We start from the raw sequence: 25,187 nt of genomic DNA, 5'->3' as shown, positions 1-25,187 counted from the left end.
TCATGTCAAAGATGACTGAAAATAAAACTTTAAGGAAGAGCATATTTTTATAAAAGTCTTTGCTTCAGAGTTTTCTGATAAATATTCCTTTTGGCCTGAGATCTACATAGTTGATTTCTGCATAAAACTGAATATTTTTTGGAAGTTAGGGCTAAATTAGTTGGGTTATTTTTGCATGATGAAAGCGTGAAAACAAAACACCTTTTTTGCTAAAATATTATCTGGTCCTCATTTCAGCCCAGAGGACTGAAAATACTATGAAATTAAAATTTCAAATGTGGGAAGGAAATTCTATAATATTTGTTAATTCTAGCCCCAAAATGTTCAAAGTTATTTTTGCTTCAAAATTTGGAACTGAACATGCACTTAACAATTTATTTCAATTCATACTGTTAAAAGTTTACACTGCCTATATGTGCAGGTTTAGAGGTGTATATGAAGTATTTCTCCTTTCTTTAGAGAAAGCTGAATAAACTGACAAAAAGAAAAAGTCAAAATAGTTGTCTGTTAACATTTTTAAGCTATGCAGTTGTAAAATTGTTAAGGAAATAATAAATTACGTACATTTTAAACCGTGACATCCTAACACTATGTCATCAGCATTCAAGGTGAAGATGTGCATATTTGGTGACATTATTCAGAGAAAGAACACAATGGCATGCCATTATGTAACAATCTTAAATAATTGTCTGGCATCAAGTAGTTTTATTCTGAATTCTCTAAAGAACAATAGGATTATAAAGAATTTTATGTATCATGTGGAATAAAGAATTAATGCTGTACTAGTACTGGTTAAGAAATGCTTCAGAAACTATCCCATTACCTTCCTGGGGATGAGGCATCAGCAGCAGTGTCCATTTAGATAATATTAGAGGAAAATACACATCATATGGCTGCATGGGATGGGCATTGAGTAATTGTGCTAATGTGGTTTCACTTGCTCTACTTTTCTATTTCCTTATTTAAGTGTCTTACATTTTAGTAGAACATGAATTTAGCATACATCTTGCATTTGATTAGATCAAATTTTATGTTTTTTATGCATTTGAATCCAAGTTTGGCTCTGTGAACCTTACCATCTGTCTGGAGTTGTCATTGCATTTATATTTAATTTTAATTTACCCCATTATATTTTTGACTAAAAGTGGTTTTATTTTTGGCAAATTTCTTACCTAGTGTCTTCTTTCCCTCCCATCCATTTGCAACAGTACATTCAGAGAAGACCTTCTAAAGCATAAACCTGATCACATTATTCCCAATTGTATCACATTGTCTTTATAACAACTCCAAATTCTTTAACTATACTCATAAGATCCTGCATCATCCAGACCCTTCAAATATTTCTTTGCAACTTCCTCTTATGTATGCTATGTTTCTGTACTCCTTCCAGTTCCTCTATCTGTGCTCTCTTTTGCCTCCAGGCCTCCTCTGTACATGCTCTTCCCTTGCCTGTAACCATGTATCCCACATTCTGCCTCAGTAAGCGTCCTACAGACCTCTTTGTTCTAACAGACTTGTCATTTCTTCCAGGAGTCTTTATGGACAACCTTATCTCTTCCCCACAAAATGAGATATATCCTCTCATTTGATAAATGAAGTAAATTGCATAAATTCACACAGTGCTATGTGTCCTCTCTGCTAGACTGTAAGCTCCAGGAGGAAACACATACCAGCTACTTTATTTATCATCAAATCCCTCCAATCTAGTCTAGAGCCTAGAAGATGACAGTGGCTCAATAAGTATTTAATAAGCACCTTGATGAATGGATTTTTAAAACACAGAAATTGCTATACATATTTATCACTTTGATTTATAACATATAGCCATAACTTAAATCAAAATTACATGTAGACTAAAATCTATTTTATTCTTCAGGTATAGCTGTTATCTGTAAACTGCTATATTTTGTGGGCTAATGGATGGTAAATGTAATAAAAATTACCTCAAATAAGATATTCTCTGTAATTTGTTTAGACATTGTTATCTGAGTTTGAATTGTTTATGATAATGCTGCATTATATCTAAAACAAACAGTTATTAATATTCAAAACTAGATATTCCAACAAAAAGTCTACTACATATAAATCTAGAACAGTAGAGAACTTTAAGTTAGTGAAAAACATCTTACAATAATGTCTCTAAGAATCTGGAAGTTTGTAAAATACAATTCAGTGGCTGCTAAACCCAAAGTGAAAGTTATGGTTCCAGACTTCCAGTCATGGGAAGGTCTTTGGAGAATGCTTTTTTTTGTTTTTGTTTTTGTTTTTTTTTTGAGAGGGAGTCTCACTCTGTCACTGAGGCTGGATGCAATGGTACTATCTCGGCTCACCTCTGCCTCCTGGGTTCAAGCAATTCTTGTGTCTCAGCCTCCTGAGTAGCAGACCCCACCACCATGCCCGGCTAATTTTTTGTAGAGACAGGGTTTCACCATGTTGGCCAGGCTGGTCTTGAACTCCTGACCTTAGGTGATTTGCCCACCTCAGCCTCCCAAAGTGCTAGGATTACAGACGTGAGAAACTGCACCCAGCTGGAGAAACTTTCTATCCAACTTTGCTGACAGATGTTGACAGCTGACTGCTTTTCTTCCTGGTAGAAGACAAAAATGTTGCTTAGTCATGGAATAAAAGAAAAATAATAATAAATCCTAAAGTCATCTGGGGAATCTCACATTTAATAATATCACACCAATAGGAATCAGGTGGGGAACACTGATTCTCCTGGGCAGCTTTGCGAATACTATTATCATCACTGTGGTAGTCAGCAGTGCTACTATTCCTATGGGTTCTTAGTTTACAGGATAATCTACTGGGCATTAAGGAGTTTACACATTTAACAAATATTTGCTCAGCACCTATTTTGTGATACATACTATGCTAATAGTTGGAAATGCAGTGATGAATAAGAAAAAAATAAACAAGTTGCTTACAGATTGAGGGAAAACTGAAGAGTGATGATCAGGGAGCACCAAAAACGGAGTGAGGTGGGATGAAATTTAAGATAGTTGGTGAAGGTCTCTTAGAGGTGGTGATTTTTAAGCTAAGAATAATAATAAGCAATCACTGAAGAACCCAGATAAATACAATCAAAGCAAATGCTAAGTGCAGTTTCTGATGTGGGAAAGAGCTTGCTGTATTTGAAGATAAGAAAGAATGCTAATATGATGAGAGAATAGTGTGCAAGGAAAACAGAGGCTTGAGATCAAGTTGGAGACGTACTCAGATGATACAACACTTGTAGGAGTTTAAATCTGCTTCTGAAAGTGAAGGAAGCTCTGGAAAGTTTTTATGCAAGGAAGCAATATAATCAGATTTAGATTTACAAAACTTCATCCTGGCCGCTGTATGGAAAATGGATGGTAGAGGAGCAAGAGTGGAAGCTGAGAGGCCATAGAGGATGTTGTCGCTGTAGTGCAGGTGTGAAATATGGCAGCGGAGATTATCAAATATGTGTTTTGGAGACAGAATTGATAGTTTGTTAAAGAATTGGTGGTGAGGGGTGAGGCAAAGAGAAGAATCAAGGCTGGGTCTTAGATGGTATCCTTTAAGCGACTTGGTAAAGAGTGGTCTCTTTTATTGCAATGAGAAAGAGCTGCAGGTTTGGGGATGTTGGACATGTTACACTTAAAGATAAACACATCAGAAGTAACTTGCTGCCTCAAAGACAGTCATACCACATGGGAGAAACTTGGTAGATGAAACAAATCATGGAATCAGGTAATGAGAGCTTTGTGCTTCTAAGTGAAAGACAAGTTATTTGCCCACTGGTAAGGGACGTGTGTTCTGGATCATTTGCCACATGTTGGTGATGGATTTACATCCAGACTCCCTCAAAAACAAAATCTGTTCTCATAACGCAATGATCAGGGACTTAGAATGCTGTTGTGATTGTTAACATTTGAAGCACTGGCTGAGGAGTTTCTTTAAGGTCTCACTCTCTAAGTCATTAATGAAACCTGATCTGAAATTTTCTTACTTATTTGCCTCTTTAAGAATAAAATCATTTTCCTTTCAGTGCTTTTCCATAAAAAAATTATCTATTGCCTTTTTAAAATCATAGACTTTCAGGAATATGTTTTAAAAAGAGCATCTGGTTTATTTCTCACTGAAAGCTGGTGCGAAAAAATGAGAAACATGGATCAAGTCAGCACCAAACAGAGACTGTGAATAATTTACTTAATGATTGAAAAACTAGGTACTTGGTTCAAATTGTGTGCCACCATTAGTTGTTATTAACAAAGCATGGTGTGCATTTAAGGACAAAATCTGAAAGATTCCCCCCACCCCAATTTTTATTTCTTACATAGAAATGTTTCATAAGAAAGTCAATATTGTGAGAAATTACCTTTTTTGAACTATTAATTTATGTTTTCACTTTGGCTTTCCCCTTTCTTCTTCTGCTATTATCCATAACATAGACCCTGTACTCACTACTTCAGGATTGGATGAAAGCAGAATTTGCCTGCAAACAATTTTCTCCAGAGTTCACTTTTAATTTCAAAGCTAAATTCAGTTTTGCTAAGTATCCTGAAGAGATATTAGTGTTGGAAGACAGAGAGAGAGAAGGGGGGGGGGAGAGAGAGAGAGAGAGAGAGAGAGAGAGAGAGAGAGAGAGAGAGAGAGAGAAACAATTGGAATAAGATTACCAGATAAAATACAGGACATTTAGTTAAATCTGGAGTTCAGCTAAGCAATGAATAACTTTTTAGTATAGGTATGTTACAAATACAGCACAGAAGATATCTATACAAGAAATTTGTATTTATCTGAAATTCAAATATAAGTGAGTGTCCTGCAGCTTCAGAGAAGAGGTGGAACTTAGGTCCTATTCCAACAATAATTGTCAAGGAGTTGAAATGACCTTTAGGAGAATAAGTGAATGTAGTATCTGTGGGACACAACGTTTGATATATATTTATTAAATTGATTTTTTATTACTTAATAGTACTCTGATTCCCTATTCTCATAATTATTTCCCACTCCTTTGACAATAGCATGCCTTCATAAATGAATGATACCTTCACTCTTTTATATCTTAAAACTCTAAAGATATTACTCTATTGTCCTTTGGCATCTAATGTTATGAACAAGTATGCAGCAGGCCAGACTTTTCTTCCCCTTATAATACTTATAAGTATCATATTTGCCTGCCTGATTATTTTCTCAGTTCTTTCTTTCACCTTGAAGTTATTGACATTCAACAGAGTGTATTTAAATACTGGTACCTTCTGGTCCTGAAGGATAATCCTACTTCCTATGCCTATTTTGCCAAAGATTACTATTTTTTATTTTTTTATTTTTTATTGGATTATAGGTTTTGGGGTACATGAGCAGAGCATGCAAGACAGTTGCGTAGGTACACACATGGCAGTGTGCTTTGCTTTTCTTCTCCCCTTCACCCACATTTGGCATTTCTCCCCAGGCTATCCCTCCCCACCTCCCCCTCCCACTGGCCCTCCCCTTTTCCCCCCAATAGACCCCACTGTTTAGTACTCCCCTTTCTGTGTCCATGTGTTCTCATTTTTCATCACCCACCTATGAGTGAGAATATGTGGTGTTTCATTTTCTGTTCTTGTGTCAGTTTGCTGAGGATGATGTTTTCCAGATTCATCCATGTCCCTACAAACGACACAAACTCATCATTTCTGATTGCTGCATAATATTCCATGGTGTATATGTGCCACATTTTTCCAATCCAGTCTATTATCAATGGGCATTTGGGTTGATTCCAGGTCTTTGCTATTGTAAACAGTGCTGCAGTGAACATTCGTGTACATGTGTCCTTATAGTAGAACGATTTATAGTCTTTTGGATATATACCCAGTAACGGGATTGCTGGGTCAAATGGAATTTCTATTTCTAAGGCCTTGAGGAATCGCCACACTGTCTTCCACAATGGTTGAACTAATTTACACTCCCACCAACAGTGTAAAAGTGTTCCTTTTTCTCCACATCCTCTCCAGCATCTGTTGTCTCCAGACTTTTTAATGATCGCCATTCTAACTGGCGTGAGATGGTATCTCAATGTAGTTTTGATTTGCATCTCTCTGATGACCAGTGACGATGAGCATTTTTTCATATGATTGTTGGCCTCATATATGTCTTCTTTCGTAAAGTATCTGTTCATATCCTTTGCCCACTTTTGAATGGGCTTGTTTGTTTTTTTCCTGTAAATCTGTTTGAGTTCTTTGTAAATTCTGGATATCAGCCCTTTGTCAGATGGGTAGACTGCGAAAATTTTTTCCCATTCTGTTGGTTGCCGATCCACTCTAGTGACTGTTTCTTTTGCTGTGTAGAAGCTGTGGAGTTTGATTAGGTCCCATTTGTCTATTTTGGCTTTTGTTGCCAATGCTTTTGGTGTTTTGTTCATGAAGTCCTTGCCTACTCCTATGTCCTGGATGGTTTTGCCTAGATTTCCTTCTAGGGTTTTTATGGTACCAGGTCTTATGTTTAAGTCTTTAATCCATCTGGAGTTAATTTTAGTGTAAGGTGTCAGGAAGTGGTCCAGTTTCTGCTTTCTGCACATGGCTAGCCAGTTTTCCCAACACCATTTGTTAAACATGGAATCCTTTCCCCATTGCTTGTTTTTGTCGGGTTTATCAAAGATTGTATAGTTGTATGTATGTTGTGTTGCCTCCGGTGCCTCTGTTTTATTCCATTGGTCTGTATCTCTGTTTTGGTACCAGTACCATGCTGTTTTGATTACTGTAGCCTTGTAGTATAGTTAAGATTACTATTTTTAAAAGAAATATTTTTGTGTCATCACTTCCATAATCAGAGGCCTGTTCTCAGACAGTCTATAAATATATGGATAGTCCCAAACTTAAGATGGCTGACTTAGGATTTTTCCATTTTACTATGATACAAAAGTGAGATGCATTCACTAGGAATTGCACTTTGAATACTCATAGAACTGTTCTGTTTTTTACTTTCTGTATTCAATACATTACATGAGATATTCAATTATTTGAATACATGAGAATTTACTGTATTCAATACATTACATGAGATATTCAATTATCATAAAATAGGCTCTGTGTTAGATGATTTTGCCCAACATTAGGCTAATGTAAGTGTTCTGAGCACATTTCAGGTGGGGTGGCTAAGCTAGGATGTTAAGTAGGTTAGGTATATTAAATGAATTTTCAGCTTAAGATATTTTTCATTTACAGTGGGGTTATGAGGGAGAATCTGTAACTGTTTGGGTTTCTTCGTGTTCCAGCAGCCAGTGTTTTCTAATGCTCTGCTTTCTTTGACTACCCTACTCCATGAACATCAATTAATATACATTTTCTTCATTGGTCTTGACAACGCAACTTCCTGTGCTAGTGGTAACCAAGGAACTCTAAGCATACCATCATAAACAGTGGTGACTTGTCTTTTATGGACCTTTGTCTCCTGTATATCATTATAATAGAGACTATTAGCTCAAGTCAGCTTAATGGCAGCCTGGGAACCAATGAAGTTTCTTCTCTTCCTAGCAGGAGACTATAGTTATAAGAAAAGAATCACATCAGGAGTGCCATCTCCAGGTATTCATTTTATATTTGTTAAATGAATAAATAAGTAGATAATTGAATGAATGAATGAACCTACTTCTGGCCTCAAAGATCCTGATAATAGATAATCTTTAAGCTTCCTTTCAATTGTGAGATTCTGTAATGTAATTCTCTCCTTACTTAGGGAATTAGGGTACACATTTTGATTGTTCTGCCAATGGGATAGGCCAGTGCATATATGCTTGTGCCTTTTCCATTCAAGCCAAATTTATTGCTGAGTTACATTAGGCCTCTAAATAAGCTCAGTAGAGACAGTCTGCTCCTGAAGGATTTGAAACTAGCCTGAACTAGCTTCCTCAAATATCCAAGCTTTTATTTATCATCTCTGAGATCTAGAAGTCCACATTGTTCCCTGTTAGTAGTAAAAGCCCAGTGTTTCTATGTACCTTGAACTAACATTGTTGCTTCTCTCTTTTGTGAATATGACAGTTCTGAGTATTTCTTCTGTTAACTCTTAAACCCTAAAGAATTTTACATGTGTGTTTTGTGTTGCAGGAATGTCCAAACTATGCTTTAGATCCCTCAGGACTGAGGAGGGCCAGTTTGTCCTGTGTAACTTTATGTGAAAGACTTCACTGCTTTGAGACTCCAAATTGTGCTCTTGATACCTCAGAACTGAATAGGGCAAGCTTGTCCTGTGCAAACAGGTGTGAAAAACTCCACTGATCAGTCCCTTTGCTGCCTGGCTCCTTTATTCTGATGTTCCAGGAGCCTCTCATCATACAGTTCTCCAACAACCAAGGGAAGGGCACAGATGGCAGATGTAGAACTTCAGACATGGCTGAGAATAGTCTCCCTGTCTACCACTTCACAATGGAAGAACATTTGTTTTCTTCATGGTGCCTGACTTTAAATAAGGTCCCCAAACTATTCCTGGGAATATTAGCATATGAGGCAACTACTGTAGAGGTTAGCCTTGCCTCTAAAGGTAGAAGCTATGTTTGTTGCTATCTCTCTCACGTCTGAGGAGGTTCACATCCCCAACTATGATGGAGGAACATAAAATAGACTAGAAATGGGGGTTAGTCAAAGGCAGTCTTTCCTCTCTTGATATGTATTTCCCTGACTATCACTAGACCCTAAGGATTTCAAGACAGGGTCATAACAGATTCATGTGCTATGACTTCCAAGGTCCTTTCAATAGAGAATTATTTAGGCACAGAGTCACCTGAATATGGTTTGGCTCTGTGACCTGACCCAAATCTCATCTTGAACTGTAATCCCCACATGTCGAGGGAGGGAATTGGTGGGAGGTGATTGGAACATGAGAGCTGTTTCTCCCATGCTCCTTCCATGACGGTGAGAAAGTTGTCATGAGATCTGGTTTTTTGATAAGTGTCTGGACCTTTCCCCTGTGTTCTCTCTTTCTCCTGCCATCTCATGAAGACATACCTTGCTTCCTCTTCACCTTCTGCCATGATAGTAAGTTTCCTGCCATGTGAATCTGTGAGTCATCAAACCTCTTTTCTTTATAATTTACCTAGTCTCAGAAAGTATATTTCTAGCAGTACAAAAAAGGGCTGATAAACATAATTGGTACCAGAAATGGGGTACTGCTATGCAGATAACCTGAAAATGTGGAAGTGACTTTTGAACTGGGGAACAGGCAGAGGTTGGAACAGAAGACAGGAAGATGTGGGAAAATTTTGAACCTCTTAGAGATTTTCTGGATAATTTTAACCCAAATGCTGATAGTAATATGGACAATGAAGTACAAGCCAAGGTGGCTTCCAGTGGAGATGAGAAACTTATTGGGAACTGTAGTAAATGTCACTCATGTTATGCTTAACAAAGAGACTGGTAGCATTTTGCCCGTGTTCCAGAGATCTGTGAAATACTGAACTTGAAAGGGATGATTTATGGTATCTGGTGGGATAAATTTCTAAGCAGCAAATCATTCAAGAGGTGGCCTGGCTTATTCTGAAAGCCCTTAGTTATATGCATTCACAAAGAGATGGTTTGAAATTAGGACTTATGTCTAAAAGGGAAGTAGAGAATAATGGTTTAAAAAATTTGCCACATGACCATGTGGTAGATAAGACCAATTTTCTTGGGAAAAATTCAAGCCAGCTGCAAAAATTTGCATGAGTAACAAGGAGTTGAATGTTAATTGCCAAGACAATGGGGAAAATGTCTCCAGGGCATGTCAGAAACCTGCATGGAAGCCCTGCCTGTCATAGGCCTAGAGGCCCAGAAGGGAAAAATCCCTTTATGAGCCTGGCCCAGAGCCCTGTTGCTCTGTGAAGCTTTGGGACTTGGCCCCTGTGTCCCAGCCACTTCAGCTCCACCATGCCTAAAAGGGGCCAAGGTACAGCTCAGTATGTGCTTCAGAGGATGCAAGCTCTAAGCCTTCGTGGCTTCCATGTGGTGTTGGGCCTCAGTATGCAAAAAGACAAGAGTTGAGGTTTGGCAGGCTTCACCAGTTTCAGAGAATGTATGGAAACACCTGGATGTCCAGGCAGAAGTTTGCTGCGGGGGTGGGGTCCTCTTGGAGAAACTCTGCTAGGTCAGTGCAGAAGGAAAATGTGGGGTTCCAGCCCACACACAGATTCTTCATTGAGGCTCTGCCTAGTGGAGCTGTGAGAGAGCCCTCACTATCCTCCAGAGCCCAGAAAGTTAGATTCACTGATAGCTTGCATCATGCACCTGGAAAAGCCACAAGCACTCAACATTAGCCCGTGAAAGCAGTGCATTGGCTGTATTCTGCAAAGCCACAGGGGAGGAGCTACTTAAGGCCATGGGAGCCCACCCCATGCATCAGCATTTGCTGGATGTAAAACATGGAATAAAAAAAGATTATTTTGGGTTTAATATTTAATGACTGCCCTCCTGGGTTTCAGAGTTGCACGGAGCCTGTCACCCCTTTGTTTTGGCTAATTTCTCCCAGATGGGATGGGAACATTTACCCAATGCCTGTACCCCATAGTATCTTGGAAGAAATTAACTTGCTTTTGAGTTTACAGGCTCATAGGCAGAAGGGACTTGCTTTGTCTCAGATGAGACTTTGGACTTGGACTTTGAGTTAATGCTGGAATTAGTTAAGACTTTGGGGAACTGTTGGAAAGACATGATTGTTTTGAAATGTGAAAAAAAAAACCCTGAGATTTAGGAGGGGCTCGGGTGAAATGATATGGTATGACCCTTTGTTCTCACCATATCTCATCCTCAATTGTAATCCCCATGTGTCAAGGGAGGGACTTGGTGGGAGGTGATTTGCTCATGGGATAGTTTTCACGATAGTGAGGAAGTTCTCTTGAGATCTAGTTGTTTGATAATTTCCTATCTCTTTCCCCTGAGCTCTCTCTTTCATGCCACCTTGTGAAGACATGCCTTGCTTCCTCTTGCCTTCTGCCATGATTGTAAGTTTCCTGAGGCCTTCCTGGCCATGTGGAAGTGAGTCAATTAAACCTCTTTTTTTTAAAAAAATAAATTACCCAGTCTCAAGTAGTATTTTTATAGTAATGTAAGAATGGACAGATACAGATAATTGAGTTCCAAATCTGCTAATATATCACTTCAGATTAAACTGCAATCACAAAGGAAATAAGCTACACTAGAGGTATGGAAAACAAAATGTTCTAATGGCTCTTTTCAAGAAGAAGCAAACCAGGGAAAACTCATTTGCCAAACGAATGAAAAATCCTGAGACTTATGATGTAATAAGACCTTAACTCATCAGTTTTATAGTGTGGATTTACTGGATAGTCCTATCTGAAAGTGACTGGTCAAGCACATTAATATCTGGCCAGCTGCTTATATTCTATGTTGGAGGACTTATCTTTATTAAATAACATATATTTTCCATACACAATCAAAATTATGTAAGATGCCTCATAACTCCTTTCTTTTTCTCCAGTCTCTTTCTGATTATTGTCCTAAAGGAAAGGGAGGGAGAATTACATTTCTTTTGTGGGATGAACCCCCAGGCCACTTCTGTAACACTAGCTATATGGGGAGAAGTGAAGGAAGAGCAACACAAAAAAAAAAGAGCAACACAAAAAATTTTTTTAAACAGAGGAGCCAAGATATTGAGGTGCCAGTAAGGAATATGGCATCTCAAACATTTCTCTACAGAAATGTGTACCCCTTTCCAAACAGAAGCTTCTTTGTTTAGCACATTGGCATACATGTACTTCTGGAATCCATCTTGTTTCCTCTACACATATGAGTTTCTCATCCTTCTAGGGAGTGAATTGAGGGAGAGAGGAAATTGCAGTGGTTCCCATATTTGTCTGTGCACTGGAATCACCTGGGAAACTTAAAAACTACTGATGAATGTTTCTTCTCCCCTCACCCCCAGATATTATGGGATTTACTTACTTTGAGGCATAAGTTGAGTTTTGGAATTTTCAAGTTTCAAAGTAATTTAAATGTACAAACAACCTTGGAAATAACTGGCATAGTGGTATCTAAACAGGGGTCTGGACACATCAAAATCACCTGGGAGGGCCAAAAGAATGCATATGCTTTAGTATATTTATCAGACATCCTGAGTTAGAACCTACTGGTGAAGAGTTTGAGCTCCCAAGTGATTTCTGTGCACACTGTTCAGGAACTGCTGGCAGACAGTAGTGATTATGGGTAACAGCAGTCTTCATTAGCATGGCTATTACCTGAATAAATCGACTGTAACAAATGCCTGGAGCACCTTCTTTCCTTCTCTCTAGGAATCCATGCCTCACACTCCCTTTTACAATTTGGACTGAACATAATTCATTGCCTAAATGCTTTCATTTAAAACTCCCAGCCACCTGACTGTTTTCTACTCTGCATTCCCCCAGGACATACATCCTCTTTTGGTAGTTTTGCATTGCCTACTTCTTACCGTGCTTTCTGTGCATATGCTGATGCTCCAGCTTAATTGAAAGCTTCCCAAGGGCAAAAAATTCTTTGTGTATTTAGTTTGGATTCCACATTACTCTTCCACATTATAGTGTCCTCAGTGTTAAAAGGCACAGTACAGACATCATACATGTAGACAAAGATAAGTGGGTTCAAAGGGTGTAAATGTAACTAAAAGAAAAAAATGAAAAAGTATATTCATTTGTACATAATAATGAATAAAATATTAAATGAATAAATCATCTTGTGACTGGCAAATATTTAATATTTTGGAGTCTCTGATGTATATATTGTGCTTTGTATTTTATAAAGAACTTTCAAATTCACCAACTTATGGGATTGCTACTACAACCCTACAAAGAGGACAAGACCATTTTGTAGATATGTAAAGATGAGTGTAAAACCCAATCCTCCTGACTTTCAGTCCAGGTCATACTTTGACCCTGCCATTCCCATGACCTCAACCAGGCTCCATAATTCTCACATGTATGTCTTTAGCTGTTACTGTTCTCCTGAGATCTACACTTCTAATTACATGGAAAATAATTCTACATGCATGTTCTAGTAACATATCAAACACATCAGGCCTCAAAGGGAACTCTTATCAGTTGATCCCATCACAAATTCTTTCCTCTCAATTCCTATGTTTCAATTTCCCATTTAACAATGTTGCCATTTTTTTTCTCATTTCCCGTTTCTCCCTTCCATTCACTTTTCTCATTACTTACAAAGCCCTGTCAATTCAGTTTTAACAATGTTTTCCTTCTATTTCTATCTTCCCTTTTCCATACCCACTGTTATTTACCCATACAGGCAAAATTACAGTAGCCTTTTAAGTAATTCCCTACAATCAACTTATTAACTCTTCAATTCTCACCTCTCTTTGCCTCTGAAATCTCACTTTGAAACTGTGTATTTAGTCATCACATTCCTTATTCAATGACTTATCATTTTTTAAAGAAAAATTCAATAAACTTTTCAGATCATTCATAGTCTTTCCATAAGCTATCTTTCTAACATTAGCTCTTGAAATTTTATATTCCAGCGAACTGGAACTGTTCAATGTTCCCTAAACAAGTAGATCTTCCATGCCTTTCTACACTTTCATAAGTTTGTGCTCCCAGCCTAAATGACCTCTTGCCTAACTGCATTCACACCTTTTTTTCAGAAGAGTAGGTTTAAACCTACTCTTTAAAAAAAGCCCAGTGAAAATGTACTTCTCTTTAGTTATTTCCAACTCAAGCTTTATTTCTAGCTCGTAACATCTACATGCACCCTTTATTTATTTATTTTTTTTACTATGGTAAAAAACACACAAAATAAAATTTACTATTATACCCATTTCTAAGTATACAGTTCAGAGGTATTACAGAAATTCACAGTGTTGTACAGCTATCACCACCATTCATCCATAACTCTTCACCTTGTAAAACTGAAACTCTACATACACTAAGCAATAACTCCCCATTCCTCCCTCCCCTTACCCCCCGCTACCATCATTTTATATATATATATATATACACATATATATGTATGTATATATATATATATGTCTCAATTACTGTGATGACTCTAAGTATCAGATATGAATGAAGTCATACAGTATTTGTCTATTTGTTACTGGCTTATATTATTAGTACAACGTCCTCAAGTTTCACACATGTTGTGTATTGAAGAATTTTCTTTTTTAAAGATTTAATAATATTTCATTTTATGTATAAAACACATTTTATGTATTCATTCATCTGTTAGGGACACTTGGGTTGCTTTAGCTATTATGAATAATGCTACTGTGAATATGGGTGAACAGTATTTTTTTCAACACCGTGCTTTCAGTTTTGGGGGGTATATACCCAGAAGTGGAACTTCTGAATTATAAACTATTTTTATTTTTTTGAGGAAAAGTCATACTGTTCCCACAGCAGTCATACCATTTATATTCACATTGACAGTGAATAAGGGTTCTATTTTCTCCACATTATTGTCAATGCTTGTTATTGTATTTTTATAGCCATACAAATGAGTGTGAGGTGGTATCTAATTATATTATTAGCTTGCATTTTGCTAATAAGTAGTGATACTGAGCATTTTTTAAATGTGTGTACTGGCCATTTATATATCTTCTTTGAAGAAATGTCTATTGAAGCCCTTTGGCCATTTTTGAATTGGATTTTCTTTTTTGTTGTTGAGTTTTAGTTTTTATATATTCTGGATATCAAAGACCTAAAACAATAAGATTTTTAAGAGAAAATACTTTATAACATCTGGTTGGGCAGTGACTTCTAGAACATAAAACCAAAGGCATAGGCAGCAAAAGAAAAAAATAGACAAATTAGGATTCACGAAAATTTAAAAAATTTGTGCATCAAAACAGATGCTATCAACAGAGAAAGAAGGAAACCTTTAAAATGTTAAAAACACAAATCATATATTTGATAAATGACTGAAACATGCTTTTTGTAGTTAACTTTTTGAGACAGGATGGGTCACAGATATTTACACAAACTTTTTTTTTTAGTTCTCCAACAACCAACACAATCTTGAACATTTATAAAAGCTAAAAAGTGGCTTCATTGAATTATATAAAGATTCATGTGTCCCATAGTAAGTGAGAATGATGACTTTTAAGCTTTTAACTTCAGTATTAAATAACTGTTTCCAAATTTATAATAGATGAGTCACTTATTAAAAATATTCCTTAATTTAAAATATTTCTGGGTCTTTTATATTTTACTTAGTGTAAGAAATCTGTATATCATACATCAGATAGTTTCTAACTCCCTCTCCTTGCTCACCTGCCTTGGAAACACATCCATTGCCTCATTAAGTTTATACCTGAGTCAAGTCTTAATCAGTGAGAGGGGTTGAAAACAATTGAAACATGTAGAATTCTTTATCTTCAATTTTAATTTTGCTTTTCTATTAAAAATACCTTTTATATAAGCTATAAATCAGCTCCACAATTCAGAAACTTGTAGGTTAGCTGAAAAATTGTATTTTTGTTAAGAGTAAATCAGGATTAAATATTTTGAGATGACTTTAATTTAAAATTCAAATATTAATACCACTGCTGAAAAGTACATTATTTTATCTGCAGTTTAGTTTTATTGGAAGAAAAAAATTGTTCTTTACTCTTTCTGGGAATTCTATTTTTGTCAAAACTTAGTTGTCATAATAAGGGGAAATAATAGAAATGGCAGTATTTCATAAACTATTAAGAAGTTAGTTTGATAAAGTGCTGTTTTAAACAATGGCAGAATTACTATACAGAATTTAGCTGGACAGGCTGGGTGTGGTGGCTCATGCCTGTAATCCTAGCACTTTGGGAGGCCAAGGCAGACAGACCACCTAAGGTCAGGAGTTCAAGACCAGTCTGGCAAACATGGTGAAATGCTGTCTCTACTAAAAATACAAAAATTAACCAGGCATGGGAGTGAGCTCCTGCAATCCCAACTACTTGGGAGGCTGAGGCAGAAGAATCACTTGAACCTGGGAGGTGGAAGCTGCAGTAATCCAAGATTGCACCACTGCACTCCTGTCTGGGCAACAGAGTTAGACTCCATTTCAAAAATTTAGCTGGACAGGAAATGGGAAAGAAAAAAATGAACTTATCAAATAGAACTTAAAACAGTTCAACATTTTGTTTCAATTGGTCAAGTTTCTATTATTGATCCGCATGTGATATGCAGGTTTAAAAATCAACCTTGGTTTAGTACAAGATCTTGAAGTATATCAAACCCTCTCCTCATTTGAGGTATATGCTTCACTTTCAGCTTTAGAACATTCTGTCATTACTGTTTTCTGACTTCACTGGAAAGTACTGGAGGTATAGCTAGAAATTGCTATAAAATGATACCATCACCATCAACAATTATAAACACCTAATGGGGACATGGTTTTTAATTCTTTTTGGGAGAACACTTCTGGTTCTTCCAAAAAGAATGATAAAAAGCCAAAAGTTATTGAAAGTAAAGGAAAAACAGTAACATTCTTGTTATAACTTTAACTGGAACAAAGACTGGGCATTTAACTACACTTATCTATGCCAAAAAGTAATTCTTTTGAGATATTTTCTGATGACAAACATCAATTCTCCTGAGAATTTTTGTGGAATCAGCAACATAGGCCTACATTACATATTAGCAACAGGATTATTTAGTTTTATCATAAGAATATTCAAATAAATTGTTTTGGCACCTAATATACAAACCAGTATATTTGAAATGAGTAGAACATTTTCACTGCCAACCAATTTATCAGTAGTGAAGGTAAAATATTATTTGGCTAGCTACTTAGACCTGAGGCCATGGCATTTCTCAGGCAAATATCAGACATATCCCGATTCCCAGTGTTTCAGTTTCATTATCTTTTCCACTGAAAATGCATTGAAAAGAAAGAGAAGATTGATGCAAAGAAAAGAGACTGGAGTCATAGTTATCACATGTCACTCTTTAGGAATCCAGATATAGTGAATGCAGGGTTTTCCATATGACCATGAATGAAAAAAATTTATTTTTGTCTTTGGAATTCTATCAATTTCAGTCCCATGAATATTGTTGCCAAGATGAGTGGCTTTTTTTTACATTTTATTTCCCCATTATGTGGAAAGATTATTTTTAAATATGCAAGTGGTCCAAATTTTTCAAAGTGGTATGATTCCCTAATAGATTACATGTATTATTGCTATTGAATTATATAACAAATATAATTTTTTTTTTTTGAGACAGAGTCTCACTCTGTTGCTCAGGCTGGAGTGCACATCTTGGCTCACTGACTACCACTTCTACCGCCTGGGTTCCAGCAATGCTCCTGCCTCAGCCTCCCGAGTAACTTGGACTACAGGCACCTGCCACCACCACCACCAGCTAATTTTTATATTTTTTTTATTTGGAATGTATTTATTTCCATAACTCATAAGCCAAATCAACTGATAGTCTAGAATAAAAAGTTGAGTTATTCTCTTGATCCCAATGTCCTTTATATGTATATTTATATATATATAATACACACACACACACATACATATATATGACACACACATTTTAATGCACTTTAGGTTTCATGGGACATGTGCAGAGCATGTAGGATTGTTGCATAGGTACATAAGTCAATGTGGTTTGCTGCCTCCATTCCCCTGTCACCAACATCTGGCATTTCTCCCCATGTTATCCCTCCCCTACCTCCCTACTCCCTGCTGTCCCTCCCCTATTCCCCCCCAACAGATCCCAGTGTGTGATGCTCCACTCCTGTTGTCCACGTGTTCTCATTATTCAATACCCGCCTATGAGTGAGAACATGTGATGTTGGATTTTCTGTTCTTGTGTCAGTTTGCTGAGAATGATGGTTTCCAGATTCATCCATGTCCCTACAAAGGACAAAAACTCATCAGTTTTTTATGGGTGCATAGTATTACATCATGTATATGTGTCACATTTTCCTTGTCCAGTCTATCATTGATGGGCATTTGAATTGGTTCCAGGTCTTTGCTATTGTAAACAGTGCTCCAATGAACATGTGTGTGCATGTGTCTTTATACTAGAGTGATTTGTAATCCTTTGGATACATACCCAGTAATGGGACTGCTGAGTCAAATGGAATTTCTATATCTAGGTCCTTGAGGAATCACCACAATGTCTTCCACAATGGTTGAACTAATTCACACTCCTACCAACAGTGTAAAAGTGTTCCTATTTCTCCACAGCCTCTCCAGCATCTGTTGTCTCCAGATTTTTTAATAATTGCCATTCTAACTGGAGTGAGATGGTATCTCAATGTGGTTTTGATTTGCATTTCTCTAATGACCAGTGATGATGAGCATTTTTTCATATGTTTGTTGGCCTTGTATATGTCTTCTTTTGAAAAGTGTCTGTTCATGTCCTTCACCCACTTTTGAATAGGGTTGTTTGGTTTTTTTCTCGTAAATCTGTTTTAGTTCTTTGTGGATTCTGGATATTAGCCCTTTGTCTGATGGGTAGATTGTAAAAATTTTTTCCCATTCTGTTGGTCCCCAGTTCACTCTAATGATTGTTTCTTTTGCTGTGAGGTTTAATTAGATCTCATTTGTCTATTTTGGCTTTTGTTGCTATTGCTTTTGGTGTTTTAGTCATGAAGACTTAGCCCATGCCTATGTCCCGAATGGTTTTGCCTACATTTTCTTCTAGGGTTTTTATGGTGTTAGGTCTTATGTTTAAGTCTTTCATCCTTCTGGAGTTAATTTTAATGTAAGGTGTCAGGAAGGGGTCCAGTTTCCGCTTTTTGCACATGTCTAGCCAGTTATCCCAACACCATTTATTAAACAGGAATCTTTCCCCATTGCTTGTTTTTGTCAGGTTTGTCAAAGATCAGATAGTTGTAGACATATGGTATTGTCTCTGAGGCTTCTGTTCTGTTCCATTGGTCTATATCTCTGTTTTGGTACAAGTACCATGCTGTTTTGATTGCTGTAGCCTTGTAGTATAGTTTGAAGTAAGGTAGCATGATTTCTCCAGCTTTGTTCCTTTTGCTTAGAACTGTCTTGGCTATGTAGGCTCTCTTTTGGTTCCATATGAAGTTTAAGGTAGTTTTTTTCAGTTCTGTGAAGAGGGTCACAGGAAGGTAGATGGAAATAGTATTGATTCTATAAATTACTTTGGTCAGTGTGGCCATTTTCATGATACTGATTCTTCTTGACCATGAGCATGGAATGTTTTTCGAATTGTTTGTTTTCTTTCTTATTTCCTTGAGCAGTGGTTTGCAGTTCTCCTTGAAGAGGTCTTTTACATGCTTTGTTAGTTGTAATCCTAGGTATTTTATTCTCTTTGTAACAATTGTGAATGGGAGTTCCCTCTTGATTTGGTTCTCTTTAAGTCTGTTTTAGTGTGTAGGAATGCTTGCGATTTCTGCACATTGATTTTGTATCCTGAGACTTTGCTGAAGTTGCTTATCAGTTTCAGGAGATTTTGGGCTGAGATGATGGGGTTTTCTAAATATACAATCAGGTTGTCTGCAAATAGAGACAATTTGACTTCTTACTTTCCTAACTGAATACCGTTTATTTCTTTTTCTTGCCTGATTGCTCTGGCTAGTACTTCCAATACTATATTGAATAGGAATAGTGAGAGAAGGCATCCATGTCAAGTGTCAGATTTCAAAGGGAATGCTTCCAGTTTTTGCCCATTCAGTAAGATATTGGCTGTGGGTCTATTGTAAATAGATTTTATTATTTTTAGTTATGTGCCATCGATACCTAGTTTATTGAGAGTTTTTAGCATAAAACGTTGTTGAATTTTGTTGAAGGGCTTCTCTGCATCTATTGAGATAATCATGTGGTTTTTGTCTATGGTTCTGTTTACATGGTGGATTACATTTATAGACTTGGGTATGTTGAACCAGCCTTGCATCCCTGGGATGAAGCCTACTGGATCATGATGGATAAGCTATCAATGTGCTGTCACAATCGGTTTGCTGAGTGCCCCAATCATAAGACAGAAATTGGCAAATTGGATAAAAAGTCAAAACCCATCAGTGTGCTATATCCAGAAAACCCATCTCATGTGCAAGGACACACATAGGCTCAAAATAAATGGATGGAGGAAATTTACCAAGCAAATGGAGAGAGAGAGAGAGAGAGAGAGAGAGAGAGAGAGAGAGAGAGAGAGAGAGCAGGAGTTGCAATCCTAGTCTCTGATAAAATAGACTTTAAACCAACAGAGATCAAAAGAGACAAAGAAGGGCATTACATAATGCTAAAAGGATCAATGCACCAAGAAGAGCTAACAATCCTACATATATATGCACCCAATACAGGAGCACCCAGATACATAAAGCAAGTTCTTAACGACCTACAGTGAGACTGAGACTCCCATACAGTAATAATGGGAGACTTTAACACTCCACTGTCAATATTAGACAGATCAACAAGACAGAAAATTAACAAGGATATCCAGGACTTGAACTCAGATCTGGACCAAGCAAACCTAATAGACATCTACACAAAACTCCACCCCAAATCCACAGAATATATATTATTTTCAGCACCACATCACACCTACTCTAAAATTGACCACATAATTGGAAGTAAAGCACTCCTCAGCAAATGCAAAACAACTGAAATCATAACGGTCTCTCAGACCACAGTGCAATCAAGTTAGAACTCAGGATTAAGAAACTAACTCAGAACCGCACAGCTTCATGGAAACTGAAAAACTGGCTCTTGACTGTTGACAGGATAAACGATGAAATGAAGGCAGAAATAAAGATGTTCTTCAAAACCAGCAAGAATGAAGACACAACATACCAGAATCTCTGGAATACATTTAAAGCAGTGTCTAGAGGGAAATTTATAGCAGTAAATGCCCACATGAGATGCAAAGAAAGATCTAAAATTGATACTCTATCATCAAAATTGAAATATCTAGAGGACCAAGATAAAAAAAAAAAAAAACTCAAAAGCTAGCAGAGGACATGCATTAACTAAGATCAGAAAAGAACTGAAGGAGATACAGACACAAAAAACCCTTGAAAAAATCAATAAATCCAGGAGCTGGTTTTTCGAAAAGATCAACAAAATACACAGACCACTAGCCAGATTAATATAAAGGAGAGAATAATCAAATAGACGCAATAAAAAACTATAAATTGGATATCACCACCAATTCCACAGAAATACAAACTACCATCAGAGGTTACTATGCACAACTCTATGCACATAAACCAGTAAACCTGGAAGAAATGGATAAATTCCTGGCACTTGCACCCTCCCAAGCCTAAACCAGGAAGAAGCTGAAACCCTGAATAGACCAATAACAGGGGCTGAAGTTGAGGCAACACTTAATAGCCTACCAACCAAAAAAAGCCCAGGTCCAGGTGGGTTCACCGCCAAATTCTTTTTTTTTTTTTAACAGTGAAAATGTAAATGCTTTATTCTTTTTTATTTTTAACTTTCTTTTAACAATTTTTAGTTTAGAAAAGGGACAACAAAACTAATAGTTTAAGTGATTATGTACATGATATATAAGATACTAACAACTTTAACAGTCTAAGCTTTTAAGAGCAATAATTGTGAAACCCTTCCATGGTCATTGTCTGAATTCTCTGCAATTTTCTATCTTCTTTTGTGTGTATCCAGGGGAGGTATCACCAACATAATCCATATTTATAGTATCAGCTGTATCCAGCATACCCAGCAAATAACCCTTACGCCTATCCATGTCCTTACAATGTACCTCAGTAACTACAGGACATAATTACAAAGGTAAGCTAAGTCTGGTGACATCTTTTTTTTTAACTATCAAGAAATATCAATGCTGACAGTTAAAATAGGAAAAACAAACACAAACCATAAAACCAACAGCAGTTCCAGTCTAAACACTGTAGTCTTCTGAAAGCTCTTAAAATGTATTAATTTATTTAAGTGTTTCAGAGATAAAGCCTCTGTCCCACTATGGTTTAGACGCTGGACTCTGTGGAGGGGAACCCCTATCTTGGCTCTGACAACTACTGGTTTCATAATTTTGAACTAATCCTTCCTGTATTAATATAATACTTAAGCTCTTTAGAAAGTTGGTGATGCTTTTGAAAGCTATATGACATAAAATCTCTTTATCAGAAAAATGTGTAGTTATGACTGCAGGCTTTTCTACCACTAAATCTGTTCCTAGATGTTTAAATGTTATGCCCCAAAATGTAATCTATGTAAAAGCTGCATAAGCACAATCTGTAACATGTGAGAAATTTACATGTTATGGCCTAAGTAACTCTAATAAGCAATCATCAGAGGGATCATTAACATAATACTAGCAAGGGTATTAAAAATGTTACCAATTTCCATTTTTGAAAGTGAGTTTTCTCTTTCTATGCACAAAAATTTGTTGTTCTGAATTCTATGAGAGATGAGATATTTCACTATAAAGTAAAGCAAACTTTTGGAGATAAAAGAGGTTTGTTCTACAATTCAAAGTTGAAATGGTTCATAAGATTTCAATTATTTTTCAGTGCATTTGGGAGACTGTATTCCAACAGGTTTCCCTGTTTCTGTTAATGACAGGGGAAGGAGACTGAACTTGATTCCCTAGGCATTAGGTAATAGCTGATGACATTTATTCAAGAAAAAATATATTTAAAATACTATTTTGGGGAGTTAAATATGAATGCAATATTTAAGCTGCATGTAAGTGAGAGAATAAAAGAATAATGACAGAAAAACAAGAGAAATTTACATTACAATTGCAGATGGTGGATAATAACTTTTGTTTATTCAGATACTCATTTAACAAGTATTCAATTGTCTCCTCCGTGTCAAATGTATTTTGGGCACTGAATTATATCAGACGTACAAAGAGGAGCTGGTACCAATCCTCCCGAAACTATTGCAAATGATACAAAAAGACGGAATCCTTCCCAAATCATTTCACGAGACCAACATCATCCTGATACCAAAACCTGACAGAGACTCAACAAAAAAAGAAAACTTCATGATGAACATAGATGTAAAAATCTTCAATAAAATATGGGCAAACGGACTGCAACAATAATTTCTTAACATCATCTAATGTTCAGTCCTTATTCAAATTTCTCTAATTGTCACAAAGATGTCTGTTCACAGTTAATTTTTTGAAACATGAATCCAAAAAAGTTTCATATATTCACACATTGCTTTTGGATGTCATGCTTCTTTAGATTTTATTATTATTAATTTTAGATGGAGTCTTACTCTATTGCCCAGGCTTGAGTGCAGTGGGGCAATCTCAGCTCACTGCAACCTCCACCTCCTTGCTTCAAGAGATTCTCTTGCCTCAGCCTCCTAAATTGCTGGGATTACAGGCCTGCACCACCACACCTAGCTAATTTTTGTATTTTTTGTCGAGATTTGGTTTTACAAGGTAGGCCAGGCTTATCCTGAACTCCTGACCTCAAGTGATCCAGATGACTTGGCCTCCTAAAGTACTGGAATAACAAGCATGAGTCATCATGCCCAACCTTAAGATGATATGTTCGTTTACTTTCTCTTTCTTTCTTTCTTTCTTTCTTTCTTTCTTTCTTTCTTTCTTTCTTTCTTTCTTTCTTTCTTTCTTGCTTTCTTTCTTTCTTTTTCTTTCTTTCCTTTCTTTCTTTCTTTCTTCCTTTCTTTCTCTTTCTTTCTTTCTTTCTTTTTTCTTTCTTTCTTTCTTTCCTTTTCTTTTCTTTTTCTCTCTCTCTCTTTCTTTCTTTTTCTTTCTTATCAGTGCCCCTCCCTTTGGTTTTTATTTTTATTTGACTGCTTTCTTTAGAAAAATAATTATACATTACATATTTCTTTGATTCCTTTCTTGTGATGTCATTTGACTTGTTTTTCTAACTCATGCATTCTCAAAGGGGGTGATGTATGCCCACCAGGGGTACATCCAAAGGGCCACAGTATATAGAGAGCCATCTTATATAAATCGGTGGGGACATGAGGAAAAAAAAAGTCAAATAATGCTTTTTAGGGGTGGTGTAATGAAGAAAAAGTTGAGAAATACTCTCTAACTCCTAATTCCTATAAAATAGTAGTTAAGATTTAGAGATTTAATTAGATTCAGGTTTAAGTTGGAAGAAAAGAAAAAAAAGTGATACTATGTGCAGTTTATCATGTCCTATTAAGAGTTAGATAATATTAAAACTTTCCATTATCAGTGGTGATAGGATTAAGCAGTGGGTTCATAGATTTTTAGCTATTACCAAGTAACTCGTGAGTTTTTCACTCAGTAGATTTAGTATTCATTGATGATCAAGTCCTGCCTCCATTATTTCATTAAGGGTCACAGTATAATAATTTTTTGCCCCTGTTTCCTTCTCCATTTATTGACTGAATTTATTCCACAAAGAACTATCTCATATTGACTATTTGCATACCCTGAAATATGATGTAAAGCAAAGGTAGGCCAAAAGCTTGATATTTTTCTCTTTTGTTATAAGATTGAGAGAATAAGTTCATGTACTATCAACTTCTAATAGGATCAATTATTTTTAATGCTTTTAGTAGATATGAATTAATAAATTTTATGTATTTGCTGTGTTTGAATGTTAGTCATTTTTCTTCTTGCCTTGTCTTGTTGTAAGGTAGAAGAAAACTCATCAAATGGCTTTTATGTCCTTTTGACATGATGCCTTTAGTCTTTGAGCATATACTTGCCTTCTGGAACAAGTTGTCCCAAGCTCACTTTGTACATTTGCTTATCAGAACTTGGAAATAGCCATTTTCCATGAAGCCATGGTTCCTTTCTCATGGTAAATATAACTGGGAAACCTTAACCTTGTCACTATAACGGATGGCTCTACAGGTGCTTTATCCTTGTTCCTATACCTTTTGTTTTCTTTTTCAGGCAGAACCACAAAAATACATATATTTTTCAAAACATGGAAGCAAACCAGGAATGTGTACTAATATTTGGATTGAAGTTAAATATCACAGTTTTTTGGCTAACTTCTTTATTTTAAAATTTTGTGTCTTTTCTATCACTCAAAAATCTTGGTTCATAATATTAATGTAACTGTTCATTTGCTGTATGTTCATTTGACACTATATTCTAATAAAAATTGTTCATTTAGGCCGGGCGCGGTGGCTCAGGCCTGTAATCCCAGCACTTTGGGAGGCCGAGGTGGGTGGATCACGAAGTCAAGAGATCGAGACCATCCTGGTCAACATGGTGAAACCCCGTCTCTACTAAAAATACAAAAAATTAGCTGGGCATAGTGGCATGTGCCTGTAATCCCAGCTACTCAGGAGGCTGAGGCAGGAGAATTGCCTGAACCCAGGAGGCGGAGGTTGTGGTGAGCCGAGATCGCGCCATT

At 36.6% G+C, this 25,187-nt stretch overlaps 1 protein-coding gene across 5 annotated transcripts in view; it reads right to left on the bottom strand.

The window, feature by feature from the left end:
- LOC144582184 (uncharacterized) overlaps window positions 1-25,187 on the bottom strand; it is a 1,185,294-nt gene that overhangs the window by 160,009 nt on the left and 1,000,098 nt on the right. For 4 of the 5 annotated variants that reach the window (XM_078369864.1, XM_078369863.1, XM_078369861.1 and 1 more), the window contains one exon: window positions 14,806-17,763. The exons of the other annotated variant lie outside the window; for it this stretch is intronic. In XM_078369864.1, the coding sequence (XP_078225990.1) occupies window positions 17,604-17,763 (160 nt within the window). In that variant the 3' untranslated portion in view covers window positions 14,806-17,603. Of the gene's footprint in view, window positions 1-14,805; window positions 17,764-25,187 lie in introns of those variants that run through there. 5 annotated transcript variants of the gene reach the window in all.

The sequence above is a fragment of the Callithrix jacchus genome, chromosome 4 (assembly GCF_049354715.1).
Source record: "Callithrix jacchus isolate 240 chromosome 4, calJac240_pri, whole genome shotgun sequence".
NCBI lineage: Eukaryota > Metazoa > Chordata > Mammalia > Primates > Cebidae > Callithrix > Callithrix jacchus.
This window is presented reverse-complemented; position numbering and strand designations above follow the sequence as displayed.